At 40.9% G+C, this 25,402-nt stretch overlaps 1 protein-coding gene across 2 annotated transcripts in view; it reads right to left on the bottom strand.

Annotated features, from left to right (window-relative positions):
- Positions 1-2,604: 2,604 nt before the first annotated feature.
- si:dkey-91m11.5 (PH_BCR_vertebrate and RhoGAP_Bcr domain-containing protein) overlaps positions 2,605-25,402 on the bottom strand; it is a 31,533-nt gene continuing 8,735 nt past the window's right edge. The window contains exons 2-23 of one of the 2 annotated variants that reach the window (XM_053325059.1): positions 18,261-18,442; positions 16,746-16,850; positions 15,385-15,570; positions 14,245-14,352; positions 13,961-14,021; positions 13,803-13,855; positions 13,569-13,709; positions 11,017-11,138; positions 10,460-10,625; positions 10,161-10,280; positions 9,925-10,000; positions 9,716-9,820; positions 9,557-9,631; positions 8,989-9,086; positions 8,616-8,747; positions 6,088-6,147; positions 5,562-5,671; positions 4,928-5,067; positions 4,647-4,781; positions 4,428-4,533; positions 4,166-4,328; positions 2,605-4,081 (exon numbers count right to left, since the gene is read on the bottom strand). In XM_053325059.1, coding sequence (XP_053181034.1) covers positions 3,992-4,081; positions 4,166-4,328; positions 4,428-4,533; positions 4,647-4,781; positions 4,928-5,067; positions 5,562-5,671; positions 6,088-6,147; positions 8,616-8,747; positions 8,989-9,086; positions 9,557-9,631; positions 9,716-9,820; positions 9,925-10,000; positions 10,161-10,280; positions 10,460-10,625; positions 11,017-11,138; positions 13,569-13,709; positions 13,803-13,855; positions 13,961-14,021; positions 14,245-14,352; positions 15,385-15,570; positions 16,746-16,850; positions 18,261-18,442 — 2,534 coding nt within the window. In that variant the 3' untranslated portion in view covers positions 2,605-3,991. Of the gene's footprint in view, positions 4,082-4,165; positions 4,329-4,427; positions 4,534-4,646; positions 4,782-4,927; positions 5,068-5,561; positions 5,672-6,087; positions 6,148-8,615; positions 8,748-8,988; positions 9,087-9,556; positions 9,632-9,715; positions 9,821-9,924; positions 10,001-10,160; positions 10,281-10,459; positions 10,626-11,016; positions 11,139-13,568; positions 13,710-13,802; positions 13,856-13,960; positions 14,022-14,244; positions 14,353-15,384; positions 15,571-16,745; positions 16,851-18,260; positions 18,443-25,402 lie in introns of those variants that run through there. The other variant, XM_053325060.1, reaches the window with a different exon arrangement.

The following is a 25,402-nucleotide window of genomic DNA, read 5'->3' on the forward strand; positions in this document are numbered from 1 at the left end:
GTTTCTAAATTATTTCCACGCAGCTTCAAATGAAAATCCTCCTTCTCGTAAAGAACATTACTTTTGTTTTTTCAACTGACAATTGAAATCCCCATTTCTTCCCCCACATTTCAACCTGATTTATTCCATCTTGCTGTTTTTTAACGACGTGATCCAGATTTCTCAATTTTTTCCACAAAGCACCGTCATCCTCAAGTAATGATCTTCCCATATCTAGTGACACAATTTCCAAAGATGTAATTTCTCGTAAACAGAGAACAGTAGGGGACTTTTCACACTGCCTTGGGGTGTCCCACTTTCTACCTCATATTTTCTGCACATGTCAGATCCAACTTTTATCTGAGTCGTTGTTCAAAATATCCATTCCTCTAATCCCCATTAACGGCATCTTAATCAAAAATCCCCCCTTGTGCCTTCTTGACCTCATCCTCTAGACATGACACTGAAGTTTCCCTTCCTTTCCTAAATCCACTTTGACACCCTGCTGTCTAAATTATACATTCATCTTTCACTTACCATTCATTCTATGAGTCTTATGTGCAATGTTACGGTAATTGTTCTATAATTTTATGGCTTCCTTATAGAACAATAAGCCAACTCCAACTTGCTGGTATTCTCTCTTCCTCCCACATTTTATTATATAATATTAATAATGTATTCAATCCTTCTGTACATAAATGTTTTAACACAATATAAAAAGTTTCAGCCTTTCTTGGACCAGTCATTCCAGCTTTAACAAGTACTCTTTGTAACTCTCCTGTAGTCCCTTTCCTTCGTCCTTCTCTTCACCCCTCAGACAAAATAATAGAAATGTGTACATGTGTACACAAATGTGTTAACAAAAGTATTAACCAATAATTCAGCTTTCTCTTTATTATTTAGTGCTATTTTATTTCCATTTGTTAACACAGGATAACTCCACTCTCTTCCGTCACCTCCCACCTCTCTAATCATCCCCTACACTTCTCCCACTGGAGTCATATTCCCATGTGTGTCACAAAACTTTTTACCTGCCTTGCTCCTTATTAGTGCCTGAGCTTTTTTTAAATAAATATGTTGAAAATTGTGAGTCCTTTTCATTTAAATGCCATACTTCTGCCTTCAGCCTCTTTATAGTTATTGTCTCACCATGGTGCTACTTTCCTTTTTGTTTTCCCTTTACTTTCAGGGATAGATCTCAGAGCAGCTGTTCAAGTAGCTTATTATTTTATTATCAAATGTTTCCATAAAAATATCACCATTAATCTGGTTCAGATAACCAGCTCTCAATTCCTTAAACCTCTCCCAGTTAGTTTTCCCTAAGCCCCCTGTCTACTTCAGTCACTGATGAATGAATGTTTATTTTAGTGAGGATTGGATAGTGGTCACCACTAATGCTTCCTTCTTGGTATGCTTTCCAGAGGACAGTTTACTGCCTCCAGGATGTTTAAATATTCACTGCTTCAGATATTTATTATCTGAAGCAGCATTATTGTCTGCAAATGACTCTTGGCGTCTGCAGAACATCTCTGCTACCAAAGTATACACCACTGACTTCACAAATTAACCTTCTGTCAGAGAGGAGGATATCAGCAAATTTACTATAGTAAATTTGCTGATAACCATTAATATTAGTGTTTGTGGATTAGAGCCTAATCCCTAATAGGTTTACATAAATATTCTACACAATTTATAATGTGTCACACTTTAATTATGATCAGACTATTGAGTTATGTGGACATGTGTTCTTAGCAGAAGAAAACAATCAGGATTAATAAACATTATTGTAGTTGTGTGTGCAGTTACTTACAGTGTAATGATGCCTAATTAAAGGTCCTATTTAATATACCGTAGTATGTTACACGAGCTCATACAGTGGAAATGTCTTGATTAACAGGTCATAAAGGGTACATGACCTGGCACACTGGACCACCAAAGCACTCCTGACACCATTTGATTTTAAAGTCCTCCTCCAATCAAACTGCTTTTTTTTTCTTTCTACCTTCAGTTGAATGTTTGAGCTTCACTGTGCAGGATGATGTGTGCGGAGTTTGACACTTGTAGGCAGTTCTCACATTCATCTGCTGAGGGTGGAACGTTGTGGTGGGCCTACGAGCTGGATTTGTGACATCACAACTAGTTTGGAAGACAATATTCAATTTACACAAACGTGATGTGGCAATGTGAAGCCTCCAATGCACAAACAGTAAGAATGGACTTTAAAGTGAACCCCTAACCCTAATCCTAACCCTATGAAATGAGTGTATTTGCATATTCATTGATTCTGCTATTTTTAATGAGGGAAGGGGAATAGATGCCACAACTGTAGAGGTTATCCTTAATATAAATGCTTTACCAGTCCTACACTGATGAATTTGCAAACTTCTCTGATGGAATACATACATACAAGATGCACAGATGCTGGCTAACAGGACAGACTCTGCACTCTGAGTGTATTTATAGTCCAGTATGAGTTAAATACACATGATTTCTAAAAGAGGACTGAAACATTGCTGAGTCTGGTGATCTGATGTGATAAAGCAGAACTGCGCCAGAGATTAACCTTTGAAGTCTCTGATGTTTTTCCCTCTCATTTTTCATCTAAGAAAGACCACATTTCAAAAATAATATTATTAAGTTTTATTTACATAAATCATACATACATGACACACTGGTCATTGCTCAACATATGAATCACTAAGAATTATTGCTTATCTTACATGAATCACAAGTATATAGGGTTATAGTGTGTGCTAACAAGTGTTTGAATACTTGCAGTGATTTGGGGAAAGAAGATCTTAACACAAGCACACTGTGTATTTTCACAGGGGCTTTGAGAGTAATACTATGTATGGGAATGATAAACCTGTTAATACCCCAGGAGAGTTAGAGATATGAGTGAACGAAGGGTCCTATTAGGGAACATTTGGTATTCCAGATAAGCATAATCTCCGTGTGCTCCATTTCTACAGCAGTGTGTGTGTTTGTCCTATAAAGGTAGGATACCATAAAGAAGGAATGCAGTAAGAAACACAGATGACTTTAGCTATATAAATCAAACCAGGCGGAGGCTACAAAACCAATGTGGACACACAACATATGAAATATGGACTAAAGACAACTGTGAAATTAACTTAATACACACAACAGTATACATTCCACAGGTGGAAGAAACAGTCTTTGCCTTTTCCTGGAAAGATTTGTCTTTCACTTCTCCCTTCCACCTTGAAAAACCAAACACTCATATCTACATGAAAGTTTCTGAGTGGCTTGAACACCACGAGAAGAACCTGTGAACTCAACAAGGTCACTATACAAATTGTATAGCACAGAAGAACAAAAACACTTAGATTTCCATTTAGGTCAACATGCCTGCATGTTGTGTTTTAACTACAGCTTTCAGTATCATACTTTTTAAAATCTCTACAAAATTAAGAGAGCGTGTAAACATTAGGTTAACTGAAGTGTTCTATTGGTCATCAGCAGGGAAACATTGGCACAGGTGAGTTTTCAACCAAGTCAAACATTTCTAGTGGGGGGAAAAAAAGATGTGTGCAGACATGAAAAATATGTCCAATCAAATTATCTTTCATCCACAGCAATAAGTTTTACAAAACAACAGAATCCCCCCCTCTGTGAATATGGAGCTAATGTGCACAGTGACAGAATGGGTACAGCAAATTATGCTTCTTGAAAATTTAAATAATAGTAAAAAAGGAATATATTTAGTCCATACATTATACAGGGATGTCATTCACTGACACAGCAGGCAAGCTTGTACGTAAACAGAACACACACATGCTCATCACATCTCATAAAGAGAGACAGCTTTGGTCACAGAGGCTGTTTCCACTTTACAATGTGTAGATGGCTCCCCCCGGTGGCTAAATTATGCATCTGCTCAGTAAACCAGCCAACCATAACTGCTCAGCAGCATCCATCTTATTAAGCAGCTGACATTCCTCCTCTGAACAGGACTTTTTTTTTTTTTTTTTTTTTTTAGATGCTCCTGTTATACTTCAGTAGAGAAGAGAAGGCTTTGACGTTTGCTGTCAGGTGTTGGGATGCTCTCCAACTGGAGGAAGTAGAGGAGGACTTGCACCTAAAGAGACACAGGTAAAAAGGTGATCAGACCTACAAAAATAGTTGAAAGTGATTATCAAAGTCATCCTGATTGGAGTTTTACCTGAGCCATGACCTCCAGTGACCAGCTGTCGTTCATGGAGATCGGCTGCGAGCTGTTGATTGTGATCTTGCTGTCTTTTTCAGATGGTCGAAGCAAAGTGGGGCCAAAGACTGTGGCTAGATTGTGCAAAGACATCTTGTTGACGCCCTCATTTTCTGCCACCCTGTAAGAGCAAAAATAACATTCAACCTACAGATACTTACAAACCCCCCCCCCCCCCCCCCCCGCCACCAAAAACCCAAACAGTATAGCTAAGTTTTACCTTTTTAGGTGGTCTAGGACAAAGATGAAGGTGACCAGATTGGGTTCTGGTAGAGACAGCAGCAGGTTGAGCATGCAGCTCTCCTTTGCTACACTGTCAGAGAGAGCTGCAAGGAAAGAGCACGAAAAATCTAAATCAAACCAAAGCTCATGTTTATGTATATGTGTTGTAGGTGCTCCAGTTCCGGCCAAATGGTTCAATATAAAGACTGTGACTGACCGATGCCTCCAGCAAAGTTGGGATACAGCTCATCAGTGAAAAGAGGCTCCGGCAGCTCACGGAAATACAGCTTCAGTGTTCCAGCGATGGCGTTTACGTCCATCTCCCTCATCATCAAAGACACGTCCTTGTTGTCTGCCAGGAAGATGAGACACCAGTCAATAAATATCGAAGAATACTGAGCACAAGCTGAAAAAAAGCACTTAAGAGCCTCTATCTTTACTTTAGTATGAGTGCTTATTTTCCAACTGTCTGAAAACCGAAATTCAAGCTGAACTCACTTGAATCAAAGGCAGCCTTTAGTGCCTGGATATCAGTCGCGACACCAGACACTCTGTAGATCCCCACCTCCTCCATCCCCCGTCGCTCGATCTCCTCCACGCACTGTCTCACAATGAGAGGAACCTTGGAGCGCTCTCGCCTGGTGAAGCCACAGACACACAAAAACAAGGCTTACAGGTGCTACTTACAAATCAACTCATATATTACTGTAAATACATGTAATGATTGAAGTAAATGTAATGTATAGTCCTTTAAATTAAAGACCACATTTCCCATAGACTCTTATTATTTTCCGGCACATAAGGATGGTGTTACAGGTCATGTTCCACCTAACCTCTCCATTGTGGAAAATTGTTATCCAGTCAAATGCAACCAATTGATACATAGTTTTAAATGCTGTTTAGAGGGTATTTGATGCTTTTAATATTTCCTGTGATGGTCTCCTCGAGGTAAAGTCTAAAACTTCATGTGGTAATGATGGATCATGTTAAAATACTAAACAATGCTCTGGTAGAATAAGCAGCACTGTCACTGGCTCTCCTTCATTTCTCAACTCTGAGACTGAAGGAAACTTATCAGTAAATTCCCTGGAAAGCAGCACTTCACTGAAGTTGACTCATATTCACCACTCACTTAGTAACAATGTTGATTTTTACTCCGAAGACGCCAGACTGTTTCCGTGAAGGCATTCGCTTCAGGCTGAACTCTCTGCTGGTGAACTTCATTGAAAGCTTCACTTCAATCTGAAACAAAGTAAACCCATTACTTTAGACAACTGTGAGCTAATGTCAGTTTACACACCTTGAAGCTAGACTATCTAACATTTGCTGTACAGCAGCCACTGTGTCTACAAATGACATTAATGCTAAAATATAACATAAGGGTAGAAGAGTCAAATTCAGGATGTAGCAGCAAAGTCTCTGGATGTATTTCAGTAAGCAAGGCTGCTTATGAGTTCAACTTTTCATACGTATGAGCAAGAATGTGTTATTTTGTGTTATTTCTTGTTTCCAAAGTTACACAGTCTCACTTTAATGCATGCATCAGTGTTTTGTAGCATTTTCAAACAGCACTATTTCAACTACTCCAAACTGTTTTGTTACATGAATTACTTGTGTGTCACTCTTGTCACTTTGCCCTGGTTTGGTGAAACACTTACCCCATTCATGGAGATGACTGTCCTTTGCCAGTCTTTATTTTGCAATGTCTGTGAATCCAACTGGGGGAAAAAAATAACAGAAGAGTAATTGTTAAGTTTTTCTAAACCAGATTCATTTCAAAAGGTTGTTTCATTTCGAATCCACTTGTTCCAGGAAGCAGTTTTTCTTCATAATTAAAAGCTAATTCACTCAAAGTAAGGTCCTTTCGAACAATGACGCAAATTACACATTTAAATGTATTAAATGTGCATATTAACTTACATAAACATAAACTCCATATGGCCAGGTAGTGTTACCTCATGTCAGGGATCTACTTTAGTCATCTGACTAATACCAGACTGCCTGCCTATATCTGCACTGATCAGGCACGAGTAATGTGATAACATGTTCCCACTGCTAAGCACTGTGGCAGTCCAACATGGCAGATGTTCTTTCACCCAAGAAACCACCAAATCTCATTCAGATAATCCTTTGTTCAGTGAAAACCAATTTTCTTACATAATACTTTCTTTTCGCCCCAATCGAAAAGATAAAAAAGAATCACATGCAGTTAAATGCTGGAGTCTAAATCTCCAAAAGACAAATCCATACAGAAATACAACAGGGTAGAGCTCAAAAAGGGTTTTAAATGTCTCAAAGGGACAAAAGAGAGGAAAAGTTGGTCCTCGCATGACATCCTTAACAGAAATACCCCAAGCAGATCTATCCACAAGAAACTTTCTACATCTTTACCTTTGGTTTGAGCAGGCTGCCACGGACTCTGTCCCACAGGCGGGCTCCTGTACTCAGGGATTTCCTGGGAGTAGCGTCTCCCTCTTCCTCCAGACCGCTGTTGGCCTGATCCACACTTTCCTCACTGGAATTACTCTCACTCATCCTTTCTCACATGAGCCTCTCTCAGCTACAAGATGTCACTTCTACCGACTGACAGCAACGAGACAAAGAAAGTGCAAAGCGGTGCTGCTCCAGAGATACCACTACTTCCTAAACCAGCTTACTAACAACAGCAGCAGGTCCGTCTCCTCTGAACACACAGCCATTGATGACAATCTTGAGGATCTCCACTGAGGCGGCACGGCTGAACCTTCACGAAACTTTCTGAGTCATCCCCTCGTCTCAGCATAATCGGACTCCGAATCTGCTCACACCGGTGGGATTCAGAACGAGAGAACAAAGCCACACAGCCTGCCAACCACGCTGCCTGAGTGTTGTTCTACTTCCCAGATGGATTTAGGGGATTAACTCCTGAGAATCCCCTCCTACCCTCATTATCAACATGCTCACGCCTGACGCTGCTTGCCACGGGGATTGCTGGCTGGCAACTTAGCATCTCAGGTAGCCTAAACATGATGCCTCGAGGGAGAATTACTGATTAGCACTAGTGACCAGGATCAACAGAAGTAGCTTTCTCTTCTCCATATCTGAAACTTTATTTTGTATTCCTAATGAAAACCTTCTTTACCCTCTAATTCTCAGGCATTTAAAATGCTAATACAGGGTTGTTTTGTATTATTTCTTATGATCCTGAGGTTTTTTAGCCCAATAATCATGAATCTTACAGCTCAAGTCACCTCAAGTAATATTCTTCATATTGTTTTCCTATAAACCACAAGCTCATTTAGTCAGTTTGAAGTAAAAACACTCTCTGTAGACACCAACAACATAGCCTAACCTGACATCACAGGTCATCAAAATGCCTTAAGGGCCTGATCCCATCCTTGAGCTGTTTCTGAAAAACACTACACTATCACACTGAGGATGCCAACACCCACATGCTCCTTTCCCTCTAAGACTCCACAGTGTTTTGACCCACCTGTCCAGCAGGGAAATCCCTTCACTGGCTGATCAAAGAGCGCTTTGTGTCTCTCTCCTGTTGCCATACTCTGGAGCGGTGCCAACTGCTACATTTGGTCAATCCAAAGTCTAATCCGCCCTCTGTCACAACACTATCAGGGAGTCAAGCTGGAGTGACCCACCAGTAACCTCATGGCTGACTTCTTTTTCAGCAGTGAAAAGTGGTCCCACAGGGTAAGATTAACCAAAAAGAAAAAAAAAGGGTCCTGTGGTCAGTGGTGCAGATAAGTCACCACTGTAGAGCTACTGGAATCAATAGAGGGAGTTCACTTCACATAGGCCAGAATGTTTTTTTCTTAGAAATACCAGCTGAACCACAAAGGGGTCATGTTAAGTCCGTAAATATTGATTTTTATTATCTTTTTGTGACGGTACCACATGGGACACAGTATGACTTACAACAGGTCCAATGTTCTCCAGGAAATTGGGCACATATTTAATGCCAGAATGTTGAAAAAGTCAGTTTATTTGACTTTTTTGAGCGTGAGGAACACTAGATGGCACTTAGGGAAATATGCTTATTCACTAGACTTTGATGAGAAGATTGATACCACTATATCCCAATATGTATAACTATGCCTAAAATCAAGCAATTTTCATCTGCTTTTACTAATCACATGATTTGCTGAATGAAAGCTTTTGACTCAAACTTGTGTGCTTCATTTGTCAGTACCTTTATCTGTCCTTTGGCCATGATCTTGTCAGTCATCTCTCCATCTTCTTTGCTCTGCTTGGGTTTGATGCAACACTTCTCATAGCAGAGCAGCCTCAGAGTTTGAGAGCCCTCCAGTTCAATCTCAAACTCCTAGCATGGAAACAGAGAAGAGGGATATTACTGTAGGTTTAAGCTCAGAGCACAACATTGCACTCCGGGGAACAGTTTCCCTAACATCCTTGGCCTCTTTACAAAACTGCTCGGATTCAATTTCCAGGGGGGAGAAAATAGTCCTTTATTGAACTTCTTAAAGACACACACATTGTAGATACTGTGGGCTGTGTGCAGCATGTTAATTACTCAGTCTCTCCACTCAGAGCTGCACCCTCACCTCGTTCCAGTTGGGCTCTGTAGAGTCTCTGTACACACGTGTTTTGGCTTTGTTGACAAAGTAGCCATAAGAATCCACCTCCAGAGAGCAGTAAAGGTCTGATGGGCACAAACATAAGTGGTTGAGTAACAGGTGAATCACACATCAGCACATTAGTCTTCTGGTTGAGACATTTTGAGATATGTACTGTATAAAGCGACTGTCTGCAACCACTTTCTCTTTGGTGTCATTGCTGATCTGCTGTGACTGTCTCATTAAATTAACAAATAACAGGAGTAGCTGAAAGCTGCCAGGGATTATTGTTTGTTATAAAGATTAAAAAGTGGAGAGTATGCAGGCAGTGATTTGAGAAGCCAAAGACATATTTGAGGCGGCTTGTACACAGTGTTCCTGACTAATCCCACTTGTTCCCCTGCAGCTGCTCTCCCAGCTGACAGCCGCAGGGAGAGAGAGAGAGTGGGAGAGAGAGTGGGGCGGGCACAGTAGAGCATGATGTGCCACCACATGCGACCTCTAGAGTTATCTGAGGTATGATTTCTTGTCAAAAAGAAAAGAAGGAGCTGCTTACTCAAGCTCTGTTTGAGCCCTGACGCAGAGTGGACGATGACGTTCAGGAAGCCGTACAAACCAGATGATTCATCGTCTGTGGAGTTCAGATTATAAAAGTTGATATAAAAAACTGCAGGTTTATTAAATGCTTAAATACACAATAAAGCATGAACCTTACCTTCTTTATTCATGGTCATTGGGATAGTGTGAACAGTCTGGAGCTTCACACATGAGTTAGTGAGCATCTGCAGCTCCAGGGAGGTCAGAGAGAAGCTTTTAAAACCTGCAGGAAACAATCGAGGTAAATGCAAGTCACACACAAAATGACATTACAGCTTTTATAATAATCCTATCATCGTATCTTATAACAGCGCAAAGGAAACTCACACTTCTTCTGCTGCTCTCGAATGATCTCTCTCCACTCAGCACGCTCATAGTCAGAGGAGATAAGAAATGTGAAACCCTGAAACACATTAAGAGACATTATATTTGATTTTGGGCATATGCTGTAATTCCACACTTTTGACAGCAGAGGGCAGCAGAAATCTAAATGGGTAGTGCTTCTCATGACAAACTCTTAAACAGGGTACAATCTGTCACAAATATAAACACTTTTGACTCACCTTGCCGTTTCTGTTGGCCACTCTGAATGCCATGCTGGGCGACATGAGAAGCAACAGAGACTCCTGCTCTGATAACTTCTTCCTCAGTCGCTCAATCACCTTGGATCCTTTGGTAGTTCTCTAAAGACAAGCAGTAACAGGGTTAATGCAGTCTGCGCTACTCTGTGATGACATGCAATCCTTTTTAGGGTTCCTCATTTTTATTTTAGTTTGTGTTCAGGCTCTAGTAGATAGAAACATCACTTATAATCTAATATATGTTAAATATTGTTATGTCTATGTGTATTGTGTCTCTTCACCTTCTCTCTTTGGATCTCGTTCTTGATCTGGGAGATTTTGATCTTCATGGCGTCGATCTCCTCATCCTGCACCAGAGGGATGGGGGTGGACTCGCAGTCCTCGAGGGTTTGGAAGGTCAGGTCAGCTAGCGGGATGTACCACTTACAGTCATATTGTTGGCCTTTCCTATTGGAGGACGAGACGCCACACAACAAAAGAGACTGTTTGTTTTGTTTTCTAATTTCCTTCACCAGATATTTGTCATGATGTCCTGCTGTTTCGCGATAATTGTTTTGGTGGAACAACAGAGGCCAGATTTACCACAAGCCTGGAAACACTTCTAAAAAAAACAATAGAGGTCTAAAAGAACAGTAAACTACAAGCTCTAGTTGGTCACATTGGAAAAAAATACAAATCTACATTAAGCAAAGCATAATTAACTAAATGTCTGCTTGGGCGGAGTGACTTTACATTCCCTAACAGCAGAGAATAGCACAGCACAGAGAGGTCAACCATTTTCCGGGTCACACGCCTGCATCTCTAACGTCCGTCCTGCTGGAGGCCGACCCGCACTCACCCTGCGGCCTGCTTCTTCAGTTTGGTACAGAGCAGCAGGTCCGTGAAGAGGAAGACGTGACGTAGTTTCCTGGAACCTTCCACCAGCTCCACCATGAAGCGATCCCTCAGAAGCTGACGGTTCTGCCAACGGGAAACGAGAAGTAACATCACGGCAAGAGCAAATAATGTCGCTGTATACTAAGAAAAATGATGTAGTAACATTTACACTGATGCTTAAAATAACAGTTTCAAATGAATCGTGATTTTGTAATTACAGATCAGGATAAATGCTTTCCACTCTCATAGAGGAAGTGAAGAAAATAAACCAGTTAATCATTTATAATGTGACTGAAACAGATCAATGACTGTATACATAATGTTCCTTTAACTACCAGCCGAGTTCATTTTCAGCCTCTGGTGATATGAGTTTTGTCTGTAATGGATCTCGACACAAGCATCTCCCTCTGCTTCTTGACCTCTGTGTGGAATCTGTTTACAATGACGCTGCCCATGTGAGACTTTGCCACTCCATGCCGACCACAGGAGGACAAAAACAAGGAAATCCCTGCAGCGTGGTTTCCCACTGCTGCTTTCTACGCACACCACTTTGGCACTGACTGGTGACAAGCATGTGTGCGGGGACATTCTAAATATGCCCAGTTTCAAAAAAAGAGATGGCAGGATTACATCCGCTTATTGTTTTCTGATGCAAACATGACCACAAACTGCTCAATAATCCAATGGAAAAAAAGACCTGTCAACTGCACCCACTGACATTGGAATCTGCTCCTGTTTTTTTTTTTTTAAATGCGCTGTAATGAGACGTTAAGCAGCGAGGCATGCACGAGAGGTGCAGCTAAACAAACTGGTAGCTTTAAATGCTTGTAGTAATTATAGGCTTTAGTGGTGCAAAGCGTCAACAATGGGTGCAAATTTAGTCGAGAGCTGATCACGTACAATAAAACCACACACTCGTATTTTTAAGTGATTGTCGTGCGCTGGTTATCTGTCAATCTGGCTGTGGGATTTCAGACTTCCTAGATAATATACAGAAGAATGTTCTCAAGAACTTTCTTTGATTTAATAACCAACCGTGGTGGGCAGGACCAGTTCCGAGAAAAAACAGAGGAAGTTCTCAGTCAGGTCATCTGAATCAGAGCCCTGAGATGCGTGCTATTGGGGGGTGGGGGGGTAGAGGGGGTCAGGAAGCACGGATAAGTCAGTACACACCCAGTGCAAAAGGCTGGTTAGACAGCCAGCTGATAAGGCGGGCTGCAGGTCATTTCTGGGAAGCAGAGTTGACACCGCGGCAGGGAAGGATGGGAGTGAGCGCAGAAGTAATCGACTAGTTTTCCTGGTTTGCAACATGGAGCGCCTTTCCTCCAGTTTTTACACCGCTTTGTCACGAGCTTCCTCTACGCTTCACTTCCTTCCCGACTACTGCAGACAGGCTGAGATGACTCAGCAGCAACCTGACTCACACTCCTGTTTTATTGCAGATTCCAGACACCTAGTGCTCTGAGCTTTTTACTGTCAACAGTCAAAACATGACGGAAACTACCAGAGAAGATATAATCCTGAATCTCACTGCTGTCTGACGGAGAAGGTGCTCAAAAATACCGTCAGCGTGCGTTCATTTTTGTGACAAAATGTAAACCTTAAGTATATATAATGACAGGTCCTGTCAATCAAGAACTTAAGTTACACATTATCTCCCAACAACTCCCTGATTAATTTTTAGCTATATTAGTCATGTAGCTGTATGTATGGCAATGTTGGTCTGTCAGTTGGTCCACCACTTTAGTCCTGAGTAAAATATCTCAACAATTGGATGGATTGTCATAAAAGTGAAACCTACTGATTTTGCTGATTGGTGATTTTTCATTGAGTGGCACCAGCATGTAAAAATGTTCCTTTATGTAGTGAAATATCTCAACATCTACTACTGGACTGGTGGATAATTTTGAAAAGACATTCATCGTGTGTAGACAATGAATCCTAATCCTTGACTTTTCCTCTCATTCTGCCATGAAGCCACAAAACAAGTGCAATTCTCCTAAAAGCTGGCCGTGTAACAAAACCACATTGTGCCCGAGAGTTACTACAGCCAAGTACCAAAACCTCTGGAAGAAAGTGAAGCCAAATATAAAAAGCATATAAAAGCAGGAACGGCAGTCAGTGTGGTGGTGCCAGGCCTCTGTTTGTGCCACCAAACCATTCAAACCACTGAATTTTCTTCTTGGCAAAGGGTGCACCACAAAGAGAACAAGTTGTACTTCTCTTCTGAAGCCTTTGGTGCACCCAAAATAATGAGTACAGCAACATGGGCTATATTCCATGTAACTGAACTGTCACAACAAAAATCTAGTGTTTGATATCAACTTTTCTGTCTCACTGTGAGGATTTATTAAAAAAAAGGACTAGCTGGCAGTGTGGGAAGTTTATTTACTGGTGCTCTATATTCCTGAGCACAGTTTGAATATCATATGAAAATCTGAAAGAATTGGAGTTGGGGTCATAAGGTTATCCATGACCCGGAGGTGATGCAGTGACTCAGCCTGCCACACTGACCTCTCCTTTCTTAACTGTCATGGACTGTCTGCGTGGAGTGATCTCTTCATTAATACTGGACAGGAAGTTCTGGGAGATGCGCAGGGCGTCCTGTAACAGCGGATAGTCTGGGTGGCTGGAGGGCGTGTGCTTCAGTAAGTCCTAAAATAGAAAAAACGATGACAAATTGAATCCCTGATGAAAACATGCAGACAAGACGAGGCTCCACGTTATTATCAGAGCGGATCGACTTACATGCAGAACGAGTGTGCTGCGCGTCACTCTGTCCACAGGTTTGTAGAGAAGAGCTGTGGAGGAGGAACAGTCAGATCATCAGGCCTAGTCACAGCTCAACTACTTATAGCAATATTGATTAATGTGGAGGCTGGCCATTCATTTCACTCAGTACTCACTTTCCAGTGAATTTTTAGCTGCCTGGTCTTTGCAATCCTTTGTGCTTTTGACCTTGAGATTCTGGCAGGAAGATAACACAAGAGGGAATGGTGAGAGAAAAAATACCCTAATTAAATCTAAGCAACTGCCCCACAGTGCAATTAAAACAATCAGCAGCAGAGCTGCGTGGCTCTGTGCGCTGTGAAGACTGATGAAACTGCACTGTCATCACTTGTCCCGGGCAGCTGTGCAACATCAAACACTCGCCTGCTGCTGTCCCGCTGTGCGTAGCGTGATTACATACCTCAGATATCTCTGCAAACTGTGCGTTTGCCTGGCAGCACTTGTCTGCCGTCTCCACAGCAACCTTATAGTTATCCACGAATGCCCGGTACACTCCGAGCTGGCTGGCCTACAGGGCGAGAGCAGAGTACAGATTAGATTTCTTCTATAACAGAAACTAGATTTTAGTCCATGATTGCCACTGGGTACGTTGTTGTGTAGCTCAGACATGACTTGCAATAATAGTGATACAGAAAGGAATTCATGCAACTGAATGTGATTCAGGATTTGCTCACGTGTCTACAAATGAATCTGTGTATGTACTCTGTGTTTTTCATTTTTTACCAACAGCAAACACTGAGGTAGCTCTTATTCAGCGACCTCCTATGGAGCGTTTTGTTCGCCTTTACAGCCTGTCATGTGGTGAAGTGAGGCTTTTATCTGGCCGGGACATGACTCCAGGCCGTCTACTCACATGTGCGCTGCAAGATTCACTGAGCATTATTAACAGCCAAACACTCCCACCTTTTTCCTCTGAAAGTCTCCCCTCTTTAGAAATCATTAATGATCAAGGGATGACATTTAAGGAGTGCTATAATTAGTTTCTGAAAGTTACTGACTTGATGAATAGTGGTCCATTTGATCAAAAACGCAACCTACAATTTAATGCAACAAGGTTCGATTTGATCTTCTTATTCAAAGGAGTATTTAATTCAACTGAAGGAATAGACATTGCTTAGCTATGACTAAAAGCTGCTTTACAGATATGCTCAAAAAGGATGAATGGTGTAATTTAACACTCATACTGCAGTTAGATACATTTCACTAGTATCAGCCCATCAGATACTTTTTTTCTGTTATTGCTCTCATACCTCCTTGTTTACTTTGTCAGCTGACTTACTAAGCTCAGGTTAGACTATAAGAAGTGGAAAAACAGGTTCTTGCTGATTAAGTTAGAAACACGACTTGACATGCTTTCCAGCATGATTTCTCAAATTAATTCATACACTAAAAAAAACAAACACTTAAAGTGATCAGAAAGTCATTTTCTGAGGCAAGACTGATTATATTTGTATTAATGTGATTATCAATAAAAGCTTTCCCACCACTTTCCCACATATTCACCTAATGCTGTACAAAACCTAAATTAATATCAGTGTACCAGTTTCTGGAAGAGGTCGCCCACACACTGCTGGTGGCTCCATTCCTGGACACGGGGCAGCAGAGCATCATAGAAGTCCTTGTGGATCTCGTGGAGCTCTGGCACCTTGAAGAAGATTGTCTCTATCTGTTGGATGGTCAGCATCGGTTGGGAGGTTGTGGCTGCGGCCCTCAGAGGCTTCATGGGCTTCACAAACAATGACAGTAGCAAATATTTACTGCATGAAAACAGTCTTAATAAGCCTTAATGGCTCATCTTCAGAATTAAAATCAATTGTTACAAAACTACAGAAAATCATTATCTTTGCAGAAAAGATTTAGTCACAAACTACATAACAAGGTTCAAATTACAGTTATTTAGAATGTTTGAAATCTGCTGAAACAAGCTAAACTGCACTGAAATAAACAGTCTCCTGACATTAGAAGGTTATTTAACTTTTTTTTTTTAAAAAGGCCAGTATTTGTTTGTACATGTAACAAGCCTAACTCTCACTGAGCAGTGGCCACTGGGACCACAAGTAGCAATTACAGGATAAAGCTAAATGCTGAATGGTAGTAAGAGTGGCTCTGGCAGAGAGGAGCCACAAAGTAATTGAAGTGACTCAGTAATGTCAGTAACTTACATAGCAATATCTGTCAAAAGTTAGCTTACGTTAGCTAACATTTGCTAACATAAGCTACTGAGTGGAGTGTTTTAAAATTGAGCATGGATATAGTTTCTCACATATGAATTCAACTTTTCATGAATAATTGTTATGTCTTGTTTCAAAAAGTCATATACAGCAGTCTCACTTGATACAGAGTCTAGTTGTAGGAGTAGCAGTTGCTAAAATGATGCTTGATATAGTTATTGTCGTGATGTATTCCTAATGAATTCAATTTCTCATTTGTAAGACAATATCTGTCAAGTTTGATAACGTTAGCTAACATTCGCTTACATTAGCTAACATAAACAACTAAGTGGCTGTAGCTGCAAAACCCAAAGTGTTTTAAAGTGAGTATGGATATATTTTCTTACATATAAAGCCAATGTTTCATTTGTAAGTGGAGCAATTGTTATTTCTTGTTTCAAAAAGTCATATACATCAGTCTCATTTGATACAGAGTCTAGTTATAGGAGTAGCAATTGCTGAATTACATGTGTCATGTATTGCTAATTCATTTCTCATTAGTAACAGGAAGAATGTGTTGGGTTATATATAGTATTGTTTTAAAAGGGAACATACAGAAACAGCAGTTCGAAGAAAATCAAACTGAAAACGTTAGCTGTATCAGCTGTCAGTGTTGTGAGCTAATTTCAAACCTCAGCGTCTTTTTTGGTGTATGCTGAGGTTTGTGTTGAGTTATAAGTTGTACACATACGATCAAAAGTGCCTCCAGGTGGCTGAGGTAGGTCTCCTCGCTGGCCAGGATTCCTGACAGAACCCATTTTCTCATCTCCAGCCCCTTTTCCTGATCCAGCTCCACCTGGTACAAAGACAACGGAGAGAGAAAACAGTTGGCAAACATAAAGAGAAGACATCCACAGAGAAACCCAGGCTCATGTTGATAGGCATGTGAGCTGTAAATGAGTTTGATGTTTAATAAATCGCCCACACACCTCTGCAAACCCCTGCCTACAGATATTGTTGTTGTGGGATAAAGGACAGACCAGATTTGATTAAACTCGGTAGGAGTTTAAGATTCCAAGGGGCCTCGGTCGTAGACTCCTAGCATCTTAAGGAAGACAAATGTGCTTCTAGGCCAGGGGTTGTTATTCCATACAGGTCAAAGACATCAGTCATCCTGATGCGGGCTATCATGTCAGTAAGAAGACTACGCCAAGCTCTGCCATTATATTAGCTAGATCAAAAAAACAACATGTACGCTGAGTGAGCTCCTCCACCCTCCACTATAGTTTAGACTTTGAAGATCACCAAGTGTACACATCAGAGAGTAAGAATACCACAGATAGGACATAACAGAGCAAGATGGGGGAGGGGAGCTGGGTCTCTTTTTAACATCTGCTTGCCCACAGTGTGTTTGCTGAGTATATATATGGTCTATTTCAGCAACGCCCTGCTTCATACTGAAAAGCACTCCCATCTGGTGCTGTATGGTGCACTTTGTGTATTTCATTGTTGGCCTCTAGATGCTTCAGCTGTTTCAAAGCCTGAAGGGCACTTTTTCTTATTTGCTCTGCCTACTCACATTTGATTTCCCAGGAGAGTTAAGACCATCAAAAGTCTAGTCAAATATCAGCCTCTTTAAAAGTTCTGGCATTTGACGTTGGCATGATTTAGTAACACAGGGAACTGGTATTACAATATTAATCCTGAAAAAATTGTGTAATAACTAAACAATCAGGACCATTGCTGAGGAGACTGGCCACACAATAGCATCAATCATGAAGGGAAAGCTGTTTTTCTAGCATTAACAACAACATAAATACAGATTTTAGAATATTAAAGTGTCTCCAGCGTGTTTATAACTTTTATGCAGATTATGAGGAGTAAAATTAGGAGCATGCTCTGTGCAAGAGGAAGCAAAGTGCTTCTAGGAAATGTTATTCATTTTATCAAACACTGAAAAGTGAGAAGTCTTGTGAATTTTACTGCAATGTGTTTAAAATAATTAGATTGAGGGATAAAATGTAGCTTGGCCTTTATTTATTAATGTGACCTGGAATTATCTTCTAAGCTTGAACAAGCAATCTGCCTTAGATTACTTTAACACAAACATAAAGTATTTAAAGAAGCAATGTCAGAGAGGACAGCAGAGGACAATGAACTAGCCAGAGCACAGCACAGCCAGTAAAAGATGAAGGTTAGAGCATTGCGAACTGAGTGACACAGTTAACGTGTCAGATGGTGTTGGGAGTTGACCGAGTAACATTACCGACAGCGTGGACTCCAGGGAGCCAGACGACTGGGTGTCTCGGCTGCACCGGCTCTTGGAGCGGAGCCGAGGCGAGGAGGAAGGGGATCCAGTGAAGGATAGAGGGTCGTGGCGGGGTTGGTGCTCCTCTGAATGCTCCAAGTCATAACCGTATGACGAAGGGGTCTCATTGTATGGAGCTTCTGTGAGAAACAGTGAAACAAAGGACAAGGGATCACATGGTGTCATTAAGATATTAAATCTTGCAGTAAACACAAAGATTCATCATGGGGAATTTTGCAAACTTTCAAATTATTTTCTGTTGGTAATCTAATACTCGATCAAGATCCAATAGTGGGTCACATGATTAACCTCTTAACCTACAGTTTCCTTTTGTCTCACTTAAGTAGTAAGGAAAATCACATTTCACACTGTCTGACAGTATAATATATACATATTCTGTATTAAAACTGCTGTATATGAGTGAAAATTCAAACATAAGCTTCAGTGTTTTTCATGACAGCACCATTCCATCAAATAGGAGTATTTTATACGACCCTAACCCTAACTTTTTATACTAATTTACACAAAAACAACACCAATACAGTGTTTGGTATCTTTGGGATCTCTGTTACACTTTATAATAAAGTTGTGTGGCTGCAGACCAGGACATTATAATGACTGACACACAGGACTGGTTAAGTTTAAGAGGCTAATGGGTAGCATTAACAAAGCTATTCAGAAACTGGTATAAGAAGGTTTTAAGATGCCATAGTGTTATCAGGAATCACTTTGAGATAATGCATCAACATACAGTATCTTAATATCCCGGGCATGTAATATGTGAAAGGTGTCGCTCATAATAAAGAATACACAGAAAATTGTCAACAGACTGCAGTCCCTCTCTGCTTCACTGAGTGTTTTATTGTCTTTCAACTCATCATTTTGGTTTTACAACTTTTTAATATTTTGGTTCACTGCTCTGATCACTGTTGTTTCCAATAACAGATGACAGCTGTTTTCAGAGGATACATTGATACCAACAGCTCAATACAAAGATAGCAACTGGTATTGACCCAAAAATTGCTGCAACAACCCATGAGACATAATCGAGCATGAGAATGCCCATCATATACCTCCATCACCTTGTACACTTTAAACTTTGAAAATCTGAATAGGGGGAGTGGAAGAGATCGTTACCTAATATTGTGGCTCTGTCTTGTACTTTTTAGACTTTTACTATCTCAGTTGATATTGTGTTGGTACATATTCATATATGAATTAATGTTTCATTAAATTACCACAAACTTATTGACATACAACAAACCTGGGGGAGTATTCTAGGACTCAGGTACTGGTTGGTTTCTGGGGCTGCAGTTATTTGCTGCTATTCGTGGCCTGCCTTGTGCACTGTACACAATGAGCAAGGAAAGGCAACTAGGAACTTAAATAAAGTACAGACTGCAGGAGGAACAAGTAGAGCTCATTTTTGCCCCAGATTGTCCTAGTGCAGTAATCCAGACATGATTTTTATCCATTCTGTGTAAGCCTGACATTTCAGAAAATAAGTCAGGACAACACAGCCCAAAAGAGAACATGCACATCTAACAGCAGCTAATACAACCAGTATTTTCAGTTAACAAAAAACTATGAGCAGCAAGGATTTTAGCCTACTGCCATTTGTCTTTATATCAAATCCTCTTTTAACCTTCATAAACCTGTGACCTATACAAATCTCCCACGCAGCCTGTGCCAGCCACAGAAGGATCGTGCCAGGCGAGCGGATAAGCCTGGGAAATAGCAGGGGCAACACACGCCCTCTGCTCATGCCAGCCTTGTTGTGCACTACTTCCACTGAGTGTTTTCAGGATCACAGAGAATGTGAAAAGCTCTACTGGAACTTTGTATAATGTTCACTTTGTGTGTTTGCTACATACAGAGGCCTCAAAGCTCAGATGGTAGTAGAGTTCTTCCTGAAAAAATGTGAGAAATAGTCTTGAAAAAATGTTTGTCAGAGATGTCAGAGACCTACTTTCATGTTTTACACGTTGCTGGAAGTATGACGTCATGTTTACAGTGAACATGTGCCAGAAAAACATGTGTAACAAGTGGGAAATATAGGTTGTGCCCTGTGATTTCAAACATTTTACACACTCTGAAGATGGAGATCAACTTGCCTTGCATCCTGTAATTACTGTCAGCCACCCCTGACTCACCACCACCTATCATCATTATCATCGTCATTATTGTCATCAAGGAAGTGGCCGCCGAAAGATACGGAACAGTAATAAAAAAAAATAAAGCAGACAATAGAACAGTCTAGCAGTCTGGACTCAGGTACGCTAAGAAGAGGCTAGAAAAGTAGTTCACCTAAGCTCGAAAACAGGAAAGAGAGGATTCCGGAAACCGGGGGCGGTTAAAGCCGAGTCACCCTGGAGATGCCTGGAAGACGGGCACACTGACAGGATGACATCCACCGAGGCCGTGACAAAGGACTCACACAAACACACTGGGCCCAGCAGAGAGGGAGAGAACTATATTGACTGCTCGAAGGAAGAGACTACTGCAAGCCAAACAGCTTCAGAGCGCAGGGGAATGTGAAAGGCCACCCTGTGTTCCAGTGAGCTTATACATCAGCCCAAGCACTGGATGAATAACACATCCTCTCTCGGGGCAGCAGCCTCAGAGCCGCAAACTATCTCCTTCAGAAAAAGAAACAGCCACAGCTTAAAAACACAAGGAGTAAGGAGGAGGATTTAAAATGTGTTCCTGAGTCCTAAATACCGAGCTATTTGTGCCTTTTATAGGGACATTTTTAAAAGCACAGGACTCCCTTGGCTGCAGCAGTGTGAGAAAGTGGACATCACAATAGATTCTCGGTAAAAAGGCGTTGTTCTAGTGATCACAAGGGCCGCCACTGAGGAAGTGTCCAGGCGGCTCTGTCCGGAAAATTCCGCAATTCATCTGCTTCAGAGCGGAAACAGGCTTTCAGCACAAGGTCATCTTTTCACAAACAGCCCCCTCTCTCAATTCTAACACATATGTTCATGTACGCACACGGCTGTCGTATTTATATGCATTCATGCAATTTAACTACGGTATATTTAAACAGAAAAAAGGAGAGGAGATCCATCTTCTATTGTAACAAGTTTATTTAACTATTCTTAAGGCCCCGTCCTTCTTGATTGATTCTTATCTGCAGCACTTGTTTTTCTTGTCTTTTGTTTGTCCCTATTGTGAACCTGTTTGTAACCTTTCTTTAAAAAGGGCTGAACAAATAAACTCAAATGGAGACTGCTCTTTTACAACCTCAAACTACCTGCAGAACCCATGTATGAGTAAACCTGGACCGATACTGGACATTTGAAGACAACACCAGTGATTTCAGATGATATATTGCAGCTTTTTTAACATAAACACATAACTCATAATAACCCTTTAATGTGGTTATTAAACAGATGTGCCCAAGATACATACCGAGTTAACGGGCCAGATGCTTTGTTACACAGGACCATCTGACAAGTAAATGGAAACAGGCACTTTCAGAAGATACTTTGCAGGTGATTGGATGAACCATCTGTCCAACATTATCTATCTTGTGAGGCAGCTGGATTCAGAACACTGATTGGTCAAAACCACCGGTGGATTGGACATAAGCACATAACTTGAAGCTCGACAAGGCCGCTGTTATGATCTCACAAATCCAGCCGCCTCTCAAACACAACTACAGCAAGAGTCAAGATACATATAGAGATATAAAAAAGTAGCACTCAAATATATAACCAAACTATATTAAACCATACTAACTTATAATAAATATTACATTGAGTGTGGTTGTGGTTGTGTGAATGTAATTAATTATGGATACTAAAAATAGCTTGTCATCAAGGACTAATTCATTCATTTCTTTTATGAATTAACTTACTTTGTGATATGACTGAAAGCTCCAGAACAGCTATTAGAGGTGAAACTGTTTTGTCACCTTCTTTTTTTAAAGGTCAATAATGAACTAATAGGTTCAAGATGTCCTTAAAGCAGTGGTTGTCCCCCACAGACCCCCAGTCTGATGAGATTTCTGCATTTAGATGATGATGTGACCAAAACAACACCACCAAAACATTGTGTTACTTATGGATGGACCCCCGAGAACCCTCTTAAGGATCCCTGGCGATCCTCTGACCCTACTTTGAGAACCACTGCCTTAAAGTGCTCTGAAAAAAATGGACACTTGAACATCTACAATGTCATGACAACTGGGAAAACTCTATGTGCTGAAGAAGATCATGTAATATGGTTGAAAACTTCTCTCAACATATGGAACACTTTCTCAAAGTTAGCCTTTTAAGAACATCTTTGGCCTTCGTTAGCTTTCACTTCTTGTGACTTGCCAATACTAATACTAACAGTCAGTTTTCTATTTGCTTACTTACTCAGTCAATTTAAGAGAACCAATAATAGTCCATAACAGGTAGCAGGTTTTGATACTATAAGCTGAACATCAGAGAAGAAACAATATTATTTCCTTGTTTCCTCTCTGCAGTAACTAAATAACTGATCATTTGGTTTATAATACAAAATATCACACAGCTCGAGGGTGGCAAAGCTGTCCTGGCACTGGTGTCCTCACTGTGCCATACCCAGCTAGCAGCAGCTTAAAATGGTTTCGACTGTGCAATAGAGCTGTAATAAATACATTCTAATGACATTACATAAGATTGCTGAGCTTAACAGCTGTGGTTGTGAGCCATACAGAGCTGTGGCTCAGAGGGAAGCTGATTTTGCTTTGGACTATCTCTGAACTCTGTAACTCTGTTTTTCAAGAATTTCATTTGACTGTATTTCCACGAGCCTACAATCTTACAGATCTCAGATTAATGCAAATTTTAAATCATTTTAAGATTTTTGTTGGAATTACCTTTTAATGCTAAATTCATTAATACACTGTGTGTTTAACTTTCCCACACTGCAACCCTGAGCAACCACCTAAAAATAGATGTCAAGGATATATAAGGACACGGCCAAACAACTGGCTCGTAGTTCTCCCATCTCCTGGAGAATAATTAGTCATCATGAAACACTTTTCCTTCCTGCAGCATGTAAACAAAAGCCATGTTCAGAAGACCATGACAGCAGTTTAATGCAGGGGGCATGCTGGATGCCTTATTGATGACAAAGCAAAGACCCCTAATCCTAATCCATAGAGATGAACTATCCCACGATAAACAGCCAGAGAGAGGCCGACAGATGTGCAGCTGAGAGTGTTACAGAATCAGACTCACTATCACAGGAATAATCATGTGGTGTTATTTCATTGCGCAGGAGACCAACATACAGTATCAAACGTTGCCTCAGGGCTCCTCTGAGTTTGGGTGAGCCCAATGTTGTCCTGGAAACAACCAAAAGAAGACTTTGAAATCAGATACACAGGCTTTGACCTATCTGGACTGGTCAAATGCACCAGAGATAAAATATCAATTCTGTTTGACTGATGGAAAGAATTACCAGAAATAAAAAACAAAGAGCAAAGCGATCTATTGATCCAGCCCAGAAAAAGCTGGAACTAGAATAGAGGCATCCATAATTCACCATGTCACCAGTGGGAAAAAGGGGCAAGCTTCTGCTGGTAAATGCTCTGACAAAGCGAAACGATCAGAGCCCACTTATCTCTCCCCACTTTGCGATATTGATCCCACACAAAGACCAGTCAGTGGAGAGAATTGAGGTCCTGTTCTCACCTTGGTCTGGACCACATATGGCCACATTCTTTTAGCAGTGTGTACATGACTGTGTCATGGGCCACACTGAGGGACCGCCTACCCAACAGCAATACATTTGGTCTTTGCAAACAGAAATGATGTACATGTTTTTATTTATGCATATAGAGTGGGGAAGCATGATCTGATCACAAGTAGTAACTCCAAACACATTGTAATGCCAGGTGTGAAGTGACATACTTAGAGCTGTCCACTTGTGATCAGATCACACATGTTAATGTCAGGTGTAAACAAGGCCAAAAATAAACACCACATAGCAAATGTGTTGATTGATCCAGCTCAGAAAGTGCTAGAACTGAAATTTAAGCATCTATAATTTAACATAGAGGGAAAAAAAGGTAGAATGAAGGACAGCCTTTCTGTTGCCTCTCTAATGGTTGTATAGATCTGTACAGAAAAATTGCACCTTTTCAAATAGCAGCAGAAAATGCCAATGTGAGATGTTGTTAAAAGCTCAGCACCACTTTATAGCTCCAGCAAATGGATGCTCCTGCTGACTGTGTGGTCACTGGGGAAACAGCAGTGGCAGAGAGAGAAAACAGGGGAACTGGTTGAAGGGCAATGGTTTTTCAGACACTGGACATGAGTGACCCTGCCCTGTGGCCCTTGTAGTTTTCCTCACTTTATGGCAGTAGAAAAATATAGATAGACTTATCTGTAATGCACTTCACATTGACTCAATGATGACATTTAGACTACTAAGAGTCTACTTGAATCCCAACCACTTCTGAGGAGGGACTCATAGCAGACCATGTATGGATGATTAGTGAAGTGGAACTCACTTCATGTCATCACCACATGGGTTGTTTTTCTTCTTCCTAATAAACTAACAGTTTACAGCCATGCTAGCTGCTCTGTGAGGGTGTACAGGAAGACAGAGCGCTACTTGGAGCTAAATGCTAATACTCACAATAACAATATGCTAAAAATATACGTATGCCAAAGCAAAGATGAGGCTGAATGGAATGAAAATTGGTTTTGCAGGTATGCCGACATAAACCAACATTTTGGACACAGTTTTGAACCTGCTGATGAATAGTCAGGGATCACCAAAGTTATTGGACCTGAGGGGATAGCAAATGTGTGCACCACATTTCATGGCAATAAATCTGATAGTTGTCAAGATATTTCACTCAAATCCATAAATGAGAACCTCATGGTGGCTCTACAAGTGAGGGGATCAACAAATTCATTAGGTTTTCTCCTCTGGAGACATGGATTTTTAATTTTGCAGCAATCCATCACATAGTTGATGTGATATCTGAGTCTGGACTGAAATTGTGGAACGACAACTGACATGCCAAGTCATGCCACTAGCATGACAAAAATTTGCAGCCGCCAAGCCCATCCTGAGATTACTTACATGAAGTTACAAAGCATTTCCGGAAC

The sequence above is a fragment of the Scomber japonicus genome, chromosome 9 (genome assembly GCF_027409825.1).
Source record: "Scomber japonicus isolate fScoJap1 chromosome 9, fScoJap1.pri, whole genome shotgun sequence".
Lineage (NCBI taxonomy): Eukaryota > Metazoa > Chordata > Actinopteri > Scombriformes > Scombridae > Scomber > Scomber japonicus.